General features: G+C 40.6%; 1 protein-coding gene across 2 annotated transcripts; it reads left to right on the top strand.

The window, feature by feature from the left end:
• Positions 1–2,302: 2,302 nt before the first annotated feature.
• Positions 2,303–6,315, top strand: LOC125761522 (transient receptor potential cation channel protein painless-like). 2 transcript variants are annotated; one of them, XM_049422725.1, is made up of 7 exons: positions 2,317–2,475; positions 2,591–2,791; positions 2,861–4,715; positions 4,794–4,915; positions 4,993–5,057; positions 5,133–5,189; positions 5,259–6,315. In XM_049422725.1, the coding sequence occupies exons 1-7, from the start codon at positions 2,449–2,451 to the stop codon at positions 5,413–5,415; spliced, it is 2,484 nt and encodes an 827-aa protein (XP_049278682.1). In that variant the 5' UTR covers positions 2,317–2,448; the 3' UTR covers positions 5,416–6,315. The 2 variants fall into 2 exon arrangements, with proteins under 2 accessions (XP_049278683.1, XP_049278682.1); XM_049422726.1 differs by lacking the exon at positions 2,591–2,791 and having other exon boundaries at positions 2,303–2,475; positions 4,570–4,715.
• The last annotated feature ends 10,353 nt before the right edge of the window (positions 6,316–16,668 follow it).

Raw genomic sequence — 16,668 nt, 5'->3', positions numbered from 1 at the left:
ACTTTACGGCTATGATGACGGCTATGAACTTCATCTATGTTTTCCTATCTTTCAACACATCTGGCAAGAACACACATCTTGACTAACCTGGGGCATTTAATTTCTGTTTTAATTTATTTCTAGTCCTAATTTTCCATAACGTTGTACAATAAAAGAAGCGTATTTAGCATTTAGCTTAGACTAACGCCTTTCTTTCATACTAATGTTCATAGCAATTCTACCACTTCCTCTATTATCTTCATGTAGCCCAATTATCGCCCTATGTGCAATACAAATTGCCTAATCATAGGCGCAAACAGTTATTATTAATTCGTTTCTTTAACATTTATAAAACATAACGGCGAACGAAATGTTTTCAGGGATCAATCCACAACTACGTAACGCAGGTAAGGTTACTGAGTTACAGTAGGGTTACAGTCACATATGGGGAGGGGGATTCGAGGGAGAGAGAGAGACTTTTCGCTGCGAAGAAGGTGCCTAGAAGAACCAATAAAGGGACCTGATTCAGATTCATGTATATGAGCGAATCTCCGAACGAGCGAGAGTTCGAATGAATGACTCTGAATCGCTATTCTGAAGATTCATGAATCCTTATTGAATTATGAATCCTTAGTTTGAAGGAATTTTAATTTGAATTAGTATGAATAAATTATGAATTATGAAATTCAGTGTTTATTATAGACCGAAGAAGAGATGATTTGGTTTAAGATAACCATTTTGTCGAAGATCGCCAACCCTCCCAAACTGAAGTGAGAAAACTTCAAACAGTGGAACTACTCCAATATTTTCAAGGCTTTCAACTGATCTCTACTGATCGGTCAGCTAAAGGTTAGGAAAAACAAAATTGGAACAAATTTAAAATATCACCAGTTTTCAAACAAACCTATCAAATCAATTTACTCAATGATAAACACGGCTTGAGTAATAGGTGAGTACGAGGTAGGACCACTATATCATATCAGAATCACAACTCGGACATGTGAAAATTAGAAGATGATTAAAAGCTTGTAGAATTGCCTGAAAAATATGTTATGCTATGTATCTTGTTTATTGACGTGATCTTATCACCCTTACCATGAATAAGGGTTCGGTGCTATTTGAACTACTGCTAATGTTCTGGGAATAAATTCATAAGCTCAGTCGTCAAACTGCCGTCAAGCCGTCAACATGTCGTCAAAACAAAGCAAAACTCGTTCAAACGAAGTTTACACATATTACATGCCCTTTTACTGTGCTCATCTAATTAGCCGGCATGAGAAATCAAATTTCATATTAAATGATTCATCATCACATTTATTCGCATACCGCTAGGGAAATAAAGTTTATATTTATTTTCTATTTATGTTTTTGTTTGCTTGTTTGTACCGTATGACTGTTCTGTGCCTTATCGCAACGGGATTACGAATTCGCTTCGTACGATCGAACGTTCTTAGCAACTTCCAAAAACGGTTTCTCTTTCTTACATTCAGCTATATGATCACCAATGTCATAATTTGATTCTTTTCTGCGTCTGTAGTGGTGCGCTTATGATAAGGTATTTGGTTGGAGTGATTAACGTACTGTTTCGCATTTTGATGGTATATAAACCATAATGTAACATATCGTGCTTTCTTGTAGATTCTAATTTATTTATTTTTTCGGCATCGTATTATATATCATGCAAGGCTTCTTTTAGATCTCGGACAATGTTACCATGCCGTTCATCATGACGTAAAATAAACAGGTCTTCCTTCAGTTCCTTCAGAAAGATCTTTAGATGACCAAAACTAAATACACAATGCTTGCAGCTATCCACGCTTCATACACTGTCCACTGTGACTGTCTGTTAGAATCGCTCACTAGAGTGATTTCACCATGTTCTCTTACAACTGTTTCAAGCGGCACTTAGCTCTGATGTTGATCCCCCGATTCGTGAAACAAGCCGTTTGGTTGTGATCGTTCTGATCGGAATAGGGTTATGACGTGCGAACTACATCACTGGATGAGATTATTTCCTATGTCAAGCTGGAGTTTTTTTCCGTTGCTTATCGCGAACGAACAGGATTTGACCACGACACTACAAAACAACCCTGGCAACGAACGTCGCCTTACAACTGAGTGATCACTCAAAATAAATGCTCGTTTCTTAGCATTAGTTTTGCATCGTCAATCTTGTGACGAAACAACACAAAAAGATGCATTCAATTCCGCGGATGTTTCTCGCCGAAATTAGTACGATTGAGAATAATCGCAACTCGTTATGCTTTCTAAATTTTTTTTCACTACGTTGACCAGCTCATTTTCGAAATCACTGATTCACTATGTGTGAGTAATAACTTACTTTTAATGCAAATGATTTCATAGCCTTATCTGTTTCATACGTTCCCGGTTTTGCGTTCAGTTCTTCGTGAACAGTCAATACGTACGGTGCTGTTTGTGGTTCTGCTTTAATAAGTTTAGAAGTATAAAATGGAACAACCTGAAAAAATATTACAAGTACACATTTTATTTTATCGGAGCATAAATTACATTAGTGGCCGTTCTACCTGAATAAAAAAAATACATTAGTGTCCATATTAATTAGTGTGCTAAAATTGTGTTTATGTTCTAGACGGATTTAGTGAATCATTTTGAGAACAAAAATTTGGGAGCCTTCGTACATACACTGAAAACATCAAGAAAGGATGCCGCATGTGGGAAAAGTTACACTAAGATTCTTCAATCAGTGCTTGGCATTATCCTAGCGAGTGCAAACGATGAAAGCCCTCTATACTCCATATCATGCTTAACGCATGGTGCTAAAATTAACAAGGTCGGTACAGAAAAACGTCTGTAAATGAAACAACAACAGTTACAGCTTTATTGTATGTTTTCTTTATAGAAAACGGAAAATGGATATTACCCGATACATTGTGCAGTACGGTCGTGCAAAAAGGAAAACCTAGAGACAGTTCTATCATTTCCAGAAGTGCAAGTGGATAAAAAGACACATGATGGCAAAACTGCACTAGATTTGCTTTTCGACATTATAAATGAAAATAATGTCGTGGCCGTTACAACACTCACATTAATGCTGTTGAAAAAGAATGCTACCATTACCAAACCTAGTGATAATCAATCTGGAACAACGTCTCGAAACATGGAATATAATCGAGAAACTGAGTGCATCGAACTTCGGAATCGTTTGCTTAACAAAATCAAAACAAAACCAAACGATGAAAATGAATGGTATCGGGTACAAATATTGCGTAATTATAAAACGCCTATACAAAACGAATCGCTTGGTTTGTACGCAAGCACAGACATGCAAACTTTATTGAAAATGGCTATCGAAGCGGGAAATGACAAGGCAGCAAAACGTCTTATCAATACACTCTCACAATTCTACATCAACCAGGGAACAGGCCCATTGTCAAGTATATTACCAGAAAATATACTTGAATTATGTTGCAAGAATGGGAATTACACCATGCTGGAATATTTAATTCAGAAATTAAATCAAAATTTTGAAAATCTCTTGGGAAAAACCCTTCTTGAATGGTTGGTAAATGGTATTGATGAAAATAGTACAAATTGTCGATTTTTTAAATGCTTGAACCTTTGCTTAAACATACCCTCATTCGATATTGACGAGCAAGATGGCAATGGAGAGACCGCTTTAGCTTTCGCAATCAAATATAAACTAAAGCGCACGCAGAAGCTGCTGCTAGAAAAAGGTGCGTACATTGGTGGGAAGGATATTTACGGTCAATTTGTAATTAATGAAATTGATCCAACGGTGCTTAAGGAGCATTTTGATGAGTGTATTTACACTATCGGTGAAGGGTTTGAAGGAAACAAATGTAATCAATCCCACATTTTCGTAATGTTGCAAAATTTCGTTCCACCGAAATTCAAGCTCAACAAAGCTCAACATACAAGTGAAACTAAGCATGAGCAGATGAGCGTTATGCCTGCTCTGATGAAATTTACAGATGTGTCAGAAATATCTGCCGATTGGACTATCCACAAGGAAATAAGACTAGAGCTTATCGAACATCCGGTTATTAAAACCTTGCTTTACATACGCGATCCACCATCAATTACAAAGCCCATACAGCTAGCAAGATTGTCTGTGCCTTTGGTTGTGCTATTCTGGTTCTCACCACACAATAGATCAGCGATGATTTTTGTTATGGGAATTTTAATTTCTCTTCTGTTTTTGAAATTTATTCTTCCCCTTTGTGTATCGCGTTCTTTTTTAAACCTTTGGGAATATTCTAAATACAAACCTATTAAAAATACAATCAATTATATTGAAAACACCTTGAAATTTATCTTCAAAAAAATCGAATTTCTTATCTTTAGCGTACTGTTTCATGAAATTGTTTTAACTGTTATGATGTGCTGTGCATATTATACTGAAAATGATAAGTTATTTCTAACTTGCCTCACTGCTCTTGTAGGGTTGACAATGAGAAGCTTTCTTGCCAGCTACGAACTCTCTGCGGAGTTCATAAACATGTTAGACATAGTTGCCTTCAAAATGTTTAAATATTTATTAGTATATTCATGGCTTTTCCTAACGTCCGCACTGTATTTGTACCATAGCGGTAAAACTGCTGAATCAAGTACACAAAGTGAATTAAAAAATGGTAGCATAAATCAAACTACAAATGTAACTAACTGCGACGATTTTACAATACAAACAATAGCATGGCACGCTAAATTTTTGCAAGTTTTGGTATGGTACACAGGTAAGCTTTTCTGTTTGTAAGCTGTAATTATCGTTCGCGCTGTAATTTAATATGACATTTCCCGCTAACGCTTTACAGGGGAGTATGGAGCAGCGAATATAACGTTTAATCTATACAGCTATTTCATGTTCATGCTGTTTATTATAATCGCCATTACGTTATCTAATTTGTTGGCTGGTTTAGCTGTCAGCGATATTTCGGTAAGTGGGTTTGCACAACTACGAACGAAAATATTGTTTAAAACTAAGAACCCGACAATGTTTAATTTATGTTACAGGAAATCATCAAGGAATCTAAACGCTTAAAAATTGGTCTCACAGTTAGACGACTTTCTTGGTACAAGTGAGTGTTTTTTTGAGGGATCAGTTTGATCATCTACTGTTACATATTAGCACATTAATGCATGCATGTTTACAGTTCAATATGGAGCAGATTTACACAAAAACCATGTCATAATGTCCTAAACATTCAAATGTAAGTACTTGCAAACAGTGCACATGCTATTGTCGTTACTAGTTTTTGATCAAATCATATTCTTTTAAGGGATACTAAAAAGGATAACCAAATATGGCTGTACAGAAGTGATGCAGAGAAACCCGATTTGCTGCCATGGAAAACATCACCACAATTTGAAAGAACACTCAAAGAAGCTAGTGATGTGCGGATCGACCCGAAAATACCGGGTCGGAGCCATCCATAAGCGACCCGAACCCGTTCGGGTCGACCCGTAGATACAAGTAGGTCCAGTAGGTGCAACGATTCCGGTAGGTGCAAGCTGCCATAAGCGACTCCGACCCGTGGGTGCAGCGAGTTCGGGTCGGAACTACTGAACCTACCTATGTTTACGGGTCGGCCCGAACCCGCTGCACCCACGGGTCGGAATCGATTCCGATTTTGTTGCACCCGACTCCGGGTCGAGCCATGAAATGAATCGTATGTCCCATCACTATTAGTCAGTCCATGCTACGAAAAGACACGGTCCGGATGGGATTTGATACCCGGTTCTGTCGTGTGGAACTAGCGCCCTTTAACACGTAGACCGCAGGGCCGCCTCTTTTTCTGGTACTAAAATCTCAAGAGGTCTTAAATTTTATAATGTTTGATTTAACGAGGAGAGAACAAAAGATGTAAGTGATAAAGGGTTCACACGACACGACCGGATATCAAATTCGATTTCGACAGTCTCGCCGCGACAAGGACTGATTATCCGGTTATGTGGAATTCTAATAACACAGAAATTACCGGTATGGCCTTGGAGATCATTCAGTCACAAAGAAGAAGAACTTTTTACAAGCACCCTGTACGGACTAAGGCTTTTTATTCACTAAAAACCTCCTAAGCTTTTATTCACCTAACCTAAGATTTTTATTCACTAAAAACCTCCTAGTGTCTTCGACCCTGGGTACAGCCGCAATAAGAAAGATGGCAATATTTCTCTTAAAAAATATTAGAATATCCTAGAATGTTTAGTCATAATACTGAATTTACATGTTAACAATGTGGTGATGTGAAAACCATCTATTGAATCATACATTCAGTTTAGGTAAGGGGTAATGGTTGTGAAATGTATTAAATGTTCAATAACAAATGTTTTACAATATCTTGACTAGTTTCAATACCTTTTCTTGTAGGAAAATGATGATATTTTACAGTAAAAATAAATAAATGAACAACAAAAATTAACAATAAATTAAACTGTTGCCAATTGAACGACATACCAAATAGGAGAAGATTCAAAACATTCAAGTATGTAAGTATGCACCAAACTTCAGCATGACGTGAGTGCACTTCAAACACATCTTTCGATAAATACTCACTACTGTTCTATGCATTCTTTGTAGATGTTAACATGCCCAAGGCGAGTGATTCATTGCGCAGTGTATTGAACAATATTTAGCATCCGAATGAGGGGTAATAGTGCAGCAGCTATACAGCATACATATATAGCTCGTTGTACACACTGCCAAACAAACTGTATGTAAGCTTTGAAAACAAAATCTTTCAATATAGGTACCTTCGGTCCAGATAGACTTTTGAATGGGTCAAAGCAAAACAGAAATCAATACTCATTGCGCACAAGACAAGATTGCGCTTTCCTTTAGAGGACGAAAGGTTTGACCGAATGTAGACGTAACATGCATACAGGGAAAGATATGTGCCGTGAGGATAAAAGAGCATAATATCACCAAACGGTTCTGCTAGATGGCAAACGATCGTTTGATAGCTGCCTGTTAGAATCTTCTTTGCCTACACCTTACGATATCATGTTCAGTGAGTCTCATGCCGAGGCTGCCACCTTTGTGTGTTCGTATTAGCATAAAATTTTCCAATGCTTGCAAGGTCATAAATAATGCATGTGTATGCGTGTTGCCCGCTTCCATGGCACATATGGCACTTCACGACATTTCGGCTGGCTCATGATCGCGATGAGCCGCCCAGGATAACGGCCTGTTAAGAAACGGTGTGAAAGGTTTGGAACAAACAAAAGCATTTCCTGCCAACCTTCATCTTCCAGACAGCCGGCAGCGATTGGCAACCATCGAGCCCAGCAAAGGTCGTTTATGCTTAGAAATAACTGCTTCGGAATATCGGTACGGTTCCTCTATCGGGGACGGAAGAAAACCCGGAAAACCAAAGACTGCGAGCGTAAAATAACTTCAGCACACGAGCTGCACGGTTCTCCACGACACGGCAGCAGCGGACCTAACCCGGCCAGGGGATGAATTTTTACGATCTCATTGTCATAAGCAATGCACCCAATGATCCGGACCCCGATGTTCGGCCGTACACAAGCGCTACCCGGTTTTAGGTCGTTCACAAATCTCTTGGCAGATTCCTTCCCACCATCATTGCGGGGACACGCAACAACACTGGTGGAAAACGTGGAGAACTTTCCCGGCACCGTTAAGCTGTTTCCCATCCATGGTAATAATGCTCGTAGAAGATTGCCAAGATTAATCGACTAATTTCATGTTCATCAAACGATCGGTTCTGCGGCCCAACGGTAACTGGGAGCATGCACAGTGTAATTCCCATTGGGAGGATATCCCCACCTCGCCAAACCCCTTTTCCCATTCCATCTGCACACCGCAGTGCTCCAACTTTTCTTAAAACTCATAAAATTTATCTTGTTAGTGCGAGAAGGAAATCGTAAAAATGGGTAAATTAGGGAATTGCTGCACACTTCGAAGCCTTGTAGATGTAGCTACCAGGTTTGGCCCCTCCCAACGTCGTGCTCTGGAACGCTGGAAAAGGAAATGGGAAAAGAAACTCCGCTTATACTCACCGTCGGTTGCTCCAAATGGGGCTTCAATGTAGAGCCTACGGGTTTGACTTTTGACACAACATAGCCAAACTGAAGTAGAATGAATTCACCCACAAGTTGGTTCACTTTCTCATCAACCGAGCATCGCGATTTAATTCGCTTATTGATTTTTTACTTTTTGACAAACCATGGCCCATTGAGCTTCAAGCAGGAAAAAAACAACTCGGTCTTAGGTTTTCTAAATAATCAAGTCTACATTCTCACTAGCTTCCTGTGGTTTAGCGTTCCTTTCCATGATTTAGTCAAGCATAATGAACTGTAGTGCCGTGTCCAGACAGCGAACACACGCACGCCAACATTGTCGTTTAAGTTATCCGGTACAGTCCGGTCGTTTCTCCAGATGTCCCCGAACAATCTGGACCAAAATCCAGCTCGAAATCAACTCACCAGCGTTACATATTACGGCTGACTGCACACTGGTAAAAAGAACTCACACATCGATACAAAGAAAAAAAAGCTGAACCAGCTCCAAACGACTCCATCCATCCATTCAACCATCTATCCGATCGAACAAACAGCCTCCGCCTTTGTAGTTCCGCCTTTGTGGCGTATCAAGCGGAAATGAGATTCTTCTTCTTGCCATTGTGAAGCTGTGAAGGAAACTTTCTTTTTGGTTTCGGCGTGCCACACCTCTGCCCACCCCCTCCTTAACGTTGTTTTCAGTCCGTGCTTGAAGAAGCATTGCCTTTGCCCCATCGTTATCAACACGCCTCGACAAGGGAATGTTAAGCGGTTCGGTTTTTTATCGTTAAAAAGTTGAACCAAGCCAGGAAGGAACATGAAGCGAGTGTGGTTTTAGATCTTTTTATGCTTAATCAGACATTTCTTTAAATGGTTGTAGCGTTATTATCAAACGGGCAAAACTTTTCTCTCCGTGCCGGATTTGGTTCATTTGCCGTTTTGTTTCTTTGCTTTTTGCACAGAAAACAAACGAATAAACACCAACAAATTGAACCATTCTTTTTTTTGTATCAGGTAAATTAGATTATTATTTGATTGTCTCATTCGACGTGGTTTAACATTTGTTAAACTATTGAGTCGTCATCCGACCTTTACTCATTGCGCTTCTCACACAAACACAAAAACATCACACACATGCTGGAACAAAAATATTCTTATCATTTTGTAGCAATCACTTCATTTCCTTCGGTACTCTCCAAAAGAACAACATAGTTTTTGTTACTCTTAAAAGTTCTTTTTTGTGATGTGCCTTACTTTACCTTTCGCACATCTCTGTTACTAAACGCCAAACTTGGCTCATACATACAGTACACAAAACAAAGCATAAAACTACCATGAGTCGCTAAAAAAAAATAATAAGATAACACGTAATGAATTGAAAAACTTTAGACGATTTTTATCAACACAGCACAGTCCCCGGTCCCTAAACCGCAACGCTGTGACTTCACCACCGAGCGTGTGTCGCAGTGAAATCCTCCAGAGCATGCCATGAAAAACTAGCCTCCATTGGCGCTAAGTTTGCTTACGGATCCTTTGCTTTGAATGGACCAGTTCCCACGTCCCAACGGTTGTCCCTCTTGCAGAGCTTCGTATCGCAGGCAATCTGGCGCTGTAGTGAAACTTGTGTCCTAGTGTCTTCTGCCTAGCGTATGCATCGGGTAGAGCACGAGAGCTCATCATCGATGAGCATGAATATGAGACAAATTTGCTCCTTGCACCATATACGGTCGGATGGATGGAAGGTCGGTTTCTTAGTACCAAGAATTACCAACGAAATTGTGTATGTAACACTTTTAACCAAGCCCTTGAAAGCCACTCGCTTTCACGATGGGCACGATCAACCCGGGTTCACTTCATTCCCTTGCGTTTCTTCAAATCGTCTATCTTCACCGACAGTCTAGAATGGAATGAAGGCAGCGAAAAGCAAATGAAAAATTATAGCAACTGAGCTAAACTGAAGCAAGAGCTCTCTCTTTCTCACTCTCTCATGCGCAAAACATGCGAATAACTTTGCCTCTTATTGAATAATCTTGATTGAAGTTAATCTTCTACACTCATATCAGTAACCGGAACAAGCTTCATCTACGCAGTGAGCCCTTATTAACGGGACAGACGGTAAATAAATCATACCTTTCATAAGGAAAAAAATGGTTAGTAAAATTTGTACTCCTTTGTAGAATCGTTCGGCCATAGTTCAAAAGATTCATTAGACAAAGTAAACGCGCTCTCATACGTTTGCTTGCGTTTACTCACAATCTTTTATAGTGAAACACCACATTAATAACTTGAGTTCATAAATTTTTAATTTAAACACCTTTTTGAAAAAAAATCATGCCTGTTTTGTCATGTGAAAGACAGGATTGTATAACTAATTTAATCCTTCAATTTTTAGTTGACAGGATTTCTAAACAAACATTACAACTTTCCCAACGCAAAAGCACCCACCTTACGCTTTACTGTTCTGCTTTCAAATAAACCACACTCATCCGTAAGCTCTACTCAAGGAACCGTAGAACACTTCACGGCACCGAGTGACGCACAAACGCAAACATTGTTTCGCTTTTAGGCAAGGTGATAGTTGTATAGCATAAAATTTGCTCAACCGGAAAATAGACTCTCCGATAATCGTCATACATTTTGCTTCATTTTTCTCCACAACTCCTGCCGAAAACCCGAAACATGTAACGTTTCTGAAGGCTTTCGTAAATCGTCTCTGTGTGATGTCCGGATAATGGCAAGTATCTTCCCACGAACCTGTAAGAAGCTCAACTTGTCCTTGTGTTTCGCACAGCAACACGAAAATGCGGAAGCTCAGCGTGCTTCATTCTACGTTGTCGCTTTGAAAGATTCAGTGTGCCGGCAATCCAGCATAACAAGCGCACCGAACTGGTTGTTTCGTAAAAGAGCGTGAAATAAAAATGATAGAATGGAAGGAAAAAACCACAACACACGCTTGTCAGTATAGTATCCCCATCCACCCAACCGCGTGCTGGATTTGTTGAAAAACAATCCCTACCGGCCAGGGATCCATTTCTATGCTGCAGCGAATTGCATGCGAAAGTCTCCGAGACTATCTAGTGCAGGAACCCAATCAGACAAGTGGATAGAAAAATGGAAAACGACATGAGGATCAATTCGTTAAATGCCGGAGGATTAACTATTTTGTGGCCAAGACAAACTTTTGACAACTGTCACAAGCAGAATGAGAGGGCAAAGGCGCAAATGGATAAGCTTACCAGCGCCCAAAGGAAATTGTCAAATGTGCTTTACGCTTCGCTCCATTTACAAACGACGGTTCCTGCCCCTTCCTGTCCATGGTGAACGATTGAAAGGATTCGAAAGAGATTGAATGGTGGAAAACTTGGAAAAACTTCCTTTGCCAGCGTCCATCGCACAAATGGCATCGCACCGACCACCAGGTTACCTCCCGGGAAACGATACTTTGCACGAATCTCGTTACGGCAGGGCAGGGCAGCTGACAGGAGAACTTAAAGTGCCACTTTTCCGATCCGATGAATCCATCCCGAGGTGGGAGCCGTTTGGAAAGTTTAACCCAAATTAAGTTGAAAATCGTGCAGCTCCCGTGAACAGCGTGACAATCAATTTACAGCTTCACGCTCTAAACATATACAGTAAACCCAGTTCAGTGCTACCTTTCGCTCACTCTCGACGGCGACTTTAAACTTCTCCATTATCGCGAGTCGTACCATTTCAGACGGCAAATTCCCGTACCCGCTCGGTTGCATAACAACAGATTACGAAAATGCCACCGAGCGGGAACATAAAAGCTTGTACAGTGGATTCTTCCCCAGGAGCGACACTGCGGAAAAGTTGCCACCTAATGGTCGTTCGGTATCGATGCTACTACTGGCATGCGTCCCCCTTATGTGCTGCTAGATTGCAAGTGCGACCTGGATGCGATCTCCCGCTGCTGGTGTCGCTGGATGTCATCGGAAAGTAACGATACTATACACCAAGCACGCTTTTACTCTAAACGGACTAATGAAGTATGCATGATCTACTTATCTTAAAGCGAGTTGAAGTGTCAACAGGATGCAAGGTGCATGAATAAGTTTATGAAACCCGAATGTAAACGGTATTGACTTTCTTTTCACCAAGTCGAATGCTTTAAAAGGATTCGATTGGGCATGAAAGGACGAATGAAAGAAAATAACTTTTTTTTTACTATCTCACATGCTAACTGTTGATAATGCTGTCATTAAACAGCACTTTTATAGATGCTTCAGAAGAAAAGAAAAACAATTTATTATAATCGTACACTTCCATCCTCGGCGCCATTTTACTTAAAGCAATCGTTAGTAATGCTGGCAAATAATAATGACTGGTGGTTTAGTACCATTTGCCAACAGCTTGCTACTGTCGCTATTGTCATGCTTTTCCACCGATTGTTCCACGGTACAAAATTAGGAAACCATCTTAAGAAATGAAACAAAAATCCTCATCCTAATCCGAGCCCCAAAAAACCCAAGGGTTGGCTAATCTCTTCATTACGAAATTTATGACCCGTCATCATTCTTTGTTCGGTGCAATAAAAATCTCCGTTCCTTACCAATCCCTCTAAATGAGGAATATATTTCTGAAGCGGGTTCACATAACCGAAGCGTGCCTCTGCTCTAGCCATTTGTCGTGTTGCCCTTAGCAGGGGGGAAACGCATACGGAGAGACAGTTACAGCTGTAACGAAGACGCAGACAAATGCGCTACACCTTCCGTCGGGTAATGTTGTTTTTGTTTTCTGTTTTTCCTGCTTTAGCAAACATTATTACATTCCTTGCAGCGAGTGGAAACCGATGGCAACTCCACCACCGAAGCAAACAGGAGCCATAATTAAGCGCGATCCTGCGGACACAAGTCAGACTGCCAAAGGTGGCAAGGTATTTCATCGCCATTTTGCCATTCGTTAAGCTCGTTACACAAATCACACCACGGGAAAGGATCGGTTCCGAAAACCGAGGAAAAACCATCGTCAAAAGGACTGAGAACTACGGTTGTTCTCATGTTTCCATCCTTCCTGCCATCAGGCTTTCAGGAAACCCTTTCATAAGGAGCGACCTCACCAATATGGACAGACATTCGAAACCGTTCCGTTGGCATGGCTGACAAAATGGAGGCACATTTTTAATTACTTTCAGTCATGGCATGTTTTAAATTTTAATTTTCTACCACTCATTTACCCAAACGCTTTGTTTCCTGTGGTGTGCCGTGGTAGACATCGCGCGTTGCGTTTCCTACCTCTGGCGAGTTAGAGCGACTTACCATGTCCAGGTGGCGAACGGAAAACACCACGGCTGTTATCTATTCAATTTGTATTTTAATGTTCCTTTTCCTGTTTAAGTTTCACCACGCGCGCTAATTCGATACCATCACCTGGTGGGTTGTGGAACAGTCCTTCCTCAGTCCTTCGGTCGCGGGTCGTGGACGAACTCGGTTGGGAAGATACAGGCCGACCAGCAAGTGAGTGCACCTGCTGCCAGAACAACATTGCCATATTTTATGCAACCTCGCAGCGATGATTCTTCGTTACCGTACATTTGGCCGTTTTTCCGTAGGCCGATATATCGGTATGTAAACTCGCAGAAGAAGCTTTGCAGTCCTTTCCGGTTCACGCTAACTAAGGTAATGATGAGGAAATGTAAAGAAAGGACTATACTGTCCATTTCACAATGAACGGAATGGATTCGCTATTTCTGGCACAGTAAGCAATAAATAAAACGAAGGATAAAAGTCGAAACACAGAAAGACGAATCAGCTACATGAAACTTATTTTCAAAATTAAAAACAACCTGTAAACTAGGGCTTATACCGAGCAAATATGTACTGCATTGTGCAGTATGTGATGCGCTCTTCTGAATACGCCTGAAAGTATGCAATGTTCTTGAAAATTGCTTCTATAATCGATGCATTATTCAAGCAATTATGTTAACGCAACTATTTAGATAAAAGCTTGCATAATTCTGTTCCAGAATAATAGACGAAAACAAAGCGAGGATTCGCTGAACTATTTATTAGGAAATTTTGAACTATTTATTAGGAAAAACACTGTTCAGAGAATCAAATCACTCGTATACGCCCGGAACATCTGCAGCATATTTTCCATTATATGCTAAATTGATTTCATCAAATCAATTCGCTTCAGTTCCACGAAGCTAAAGGAATAAAGGTTAAATTGTAAGTGAGCCTGTCGTCGGAAGAGAAGCGCGTACAATTTAAATCACGTGCTTATCAAGGGGAGCAATGACATGAAGCATCGATTAGTCGGTTTTAGAATTTATTCGCTCACGAATGCACCGATTATCATCTCTTTGCACACATCCGGTCAATGCCGGTACCACACGCTTTCCGAACCGATTTTCAAACCCTTATTGCGTAGCAGAAGTATGACACTGCGTTACACAAATTAAACCCGCCCAATGGACGGACAGTGGTGTGTACATTTTGCATAACTCCAGGAGCCAGCACCATAATCGGGTCTTAATGGGAAACTTTCTCTTCCAGCAGAAACAGAAGTTCCGGCAAATTCTCGACCATCTCGGAATCGGACGGACAGTACTCTTACCTTGTTTCAACCACAGATCAAAACGCATCCCACTTGGAGAGTGGTGTGACAGCGATAAATGAGTAGATAGAATTGAGTAGCGCATACTATTGGTATGCCTTGCGGCATCCGGATATCCGGAGAGTATTCCGGTAAATTATAAGTACCCGACATCGATCCACCCAATCAATCACGGGGGCCCGAGATTCAACGTGCACAGGCGACGAAAGAAACACAAGCACACACCGAATGGTAACAGAATGAAATATAAAACTTTTCTCATTAAAGTCGAATCATGGCATACGATTCGTACGCACTATCCCTCAGGGAACGCCACTGTGAAAACCAGGAAAACCAGGGAAAAGACAAGTAAAGTGTCAATCAGAAAGCGATTTCTAAACGAGCGACAATTCTCCATCACTATGGCGGGTTCGGGTGGGAAAAGAAAAACTCTCTCCGATGTAGAAGCTCTTGATTAGAAAGCCCAGATGTGGTGTGCGCCACCCATTGTCCACGATTTGAGAAGAAACCGAAACCGGCTTTACCATTTTGCTCAAAGCTTGCTTTTTATGCGTTTGTTTTTTGAACGAACCTTCTCGGAACCTGGAACCGAACGGGAAGAGGACAGAAACATGGTGAAATGAATGGTCGCTAAAAATTGTGACGTGTGGCAACTTTCACAGCGTCGCGCTTCTTTCCTTCGTTATTTCCGCACCGCTGCAAACTGTTTTCTTTTAATTAGGAAACTTTCTCAAAACGGTAGTTCCGTCGAACGCACACCTTCAATTTTCACCGCAATATGGCACAAAATCGAGGAAAACAGAAAAATGGAAACCGTTTGCTGGAAAGTTTATTTTTTCTTAACCGTAAACTTCTGATATGCCGCCTGTTGGCACCTTTGGGATAAATGAAGTATTTCTGATCGTCACAGGCTTCGAACAGGTTGCTTAATGGTCTAATTGGCGGTTCTAGAACTTTATTAAATGACAATGTTTTAGTGTTCGACAAAGAATCGCTGTTGAAATGAAGTAATTTACAGACAGACTGGTTTCGTTTGTTGATGATACTTTGGAATTTTAGTAAAATATTTTTTTTTTCTCATAACTATGAGTGAGCCGTCACGTTTCGTGGCGAGCAAATTTCAAATTTACAACTGTGTATGCACATTCTCTACATACGGCAGCACGATTTGCACACGGAACACACAAGACATGCAAATTTGTTTTCGTTTTGTTCATACTTGGTTTGCCAAAAACAAAAAAAAGTACTTCATACCCGGTACGATCCGGAAACCCTGGCGGCAATCTGGAAAGCTTAATCAAGGATACCATTCAAATGATTTTGTAACTCCCGTCAGGTCCGGCTCGCTGAATAATGCAGCAGGTCCACACGTATGCAGAAGATCAACACTCAACATCAACAATCTTCAGCTACAGCACGGCCTTGCCCTGGCACAACGGAACGTTACAGATTATATTCCTTTTTTTTTGTTTGGGCCAGCTAGCAAAACTTTCCCCTTAAAAAAGGTACGAAAGCAACAAAAAAATTGTACCTCCTTTCTGAGTGAGGTAAATCAAATTTTTGAGTTTTCCATTCAATGAGAAGTTATGCGCAACCCTATCTATGCCTTGCCGAATTTTCAATCCCTTATACTAGCGTACTCTGCCCGTTTTGAAGCACCTTTCCAATTTCATGCAGTTTTACAACGTCCAACGTCCGTCATTCGAATGCTGTCGAATGCGCAGCGGATGGAAAGAGCACTTTCTGCATCGTGCAGCACTCTCAGCAAACTTACCCCGACTGCACACTCGACTGTAACGAGTCTCTGCTACTTTTTAGTTGATGCTCTTGGTTTCTTTTCAAGAAAACTGGTCAAGGATTCGCGGGAACGCCATGGACATGAGTAATACGAAACATGAAAGCGAAGAGATTGTATTCAAATGTTCATTTCTTTTTTACTATGTGTTGGAGCTTTTACTTCTGCTAGTTTTCTCTTTTTCATCTGTTTCATCGCTTACGAGCAGTCATGTGGTTTCCTTTTTTTGGTATACAAAGTCTTTGATTTTTTCAATCATTGAGTTCTGCCGATGTTGCATCACTGTAATTCGATTG

The sequence above is a fragment of the Anopheles funestus genome, chromosome 2RL (assembly GCF_943734845.2).
Source record: "Anopheles funestus chromosome 2RL, idAnoFuneDA-416_04, whole genome shotgun sequence".
NCBI classification, from domain to species: Eukaryota; Metazoa; Arthropoda; class Insecta; order Diptera; family Culicidae; genus Anopheles; species Anopheles funestus.
The sequence above is the reverse complement of the archived record's forward strand: the minus strand, read 5'-3'. Positions and strand labels throughout refer to the sequence as shown.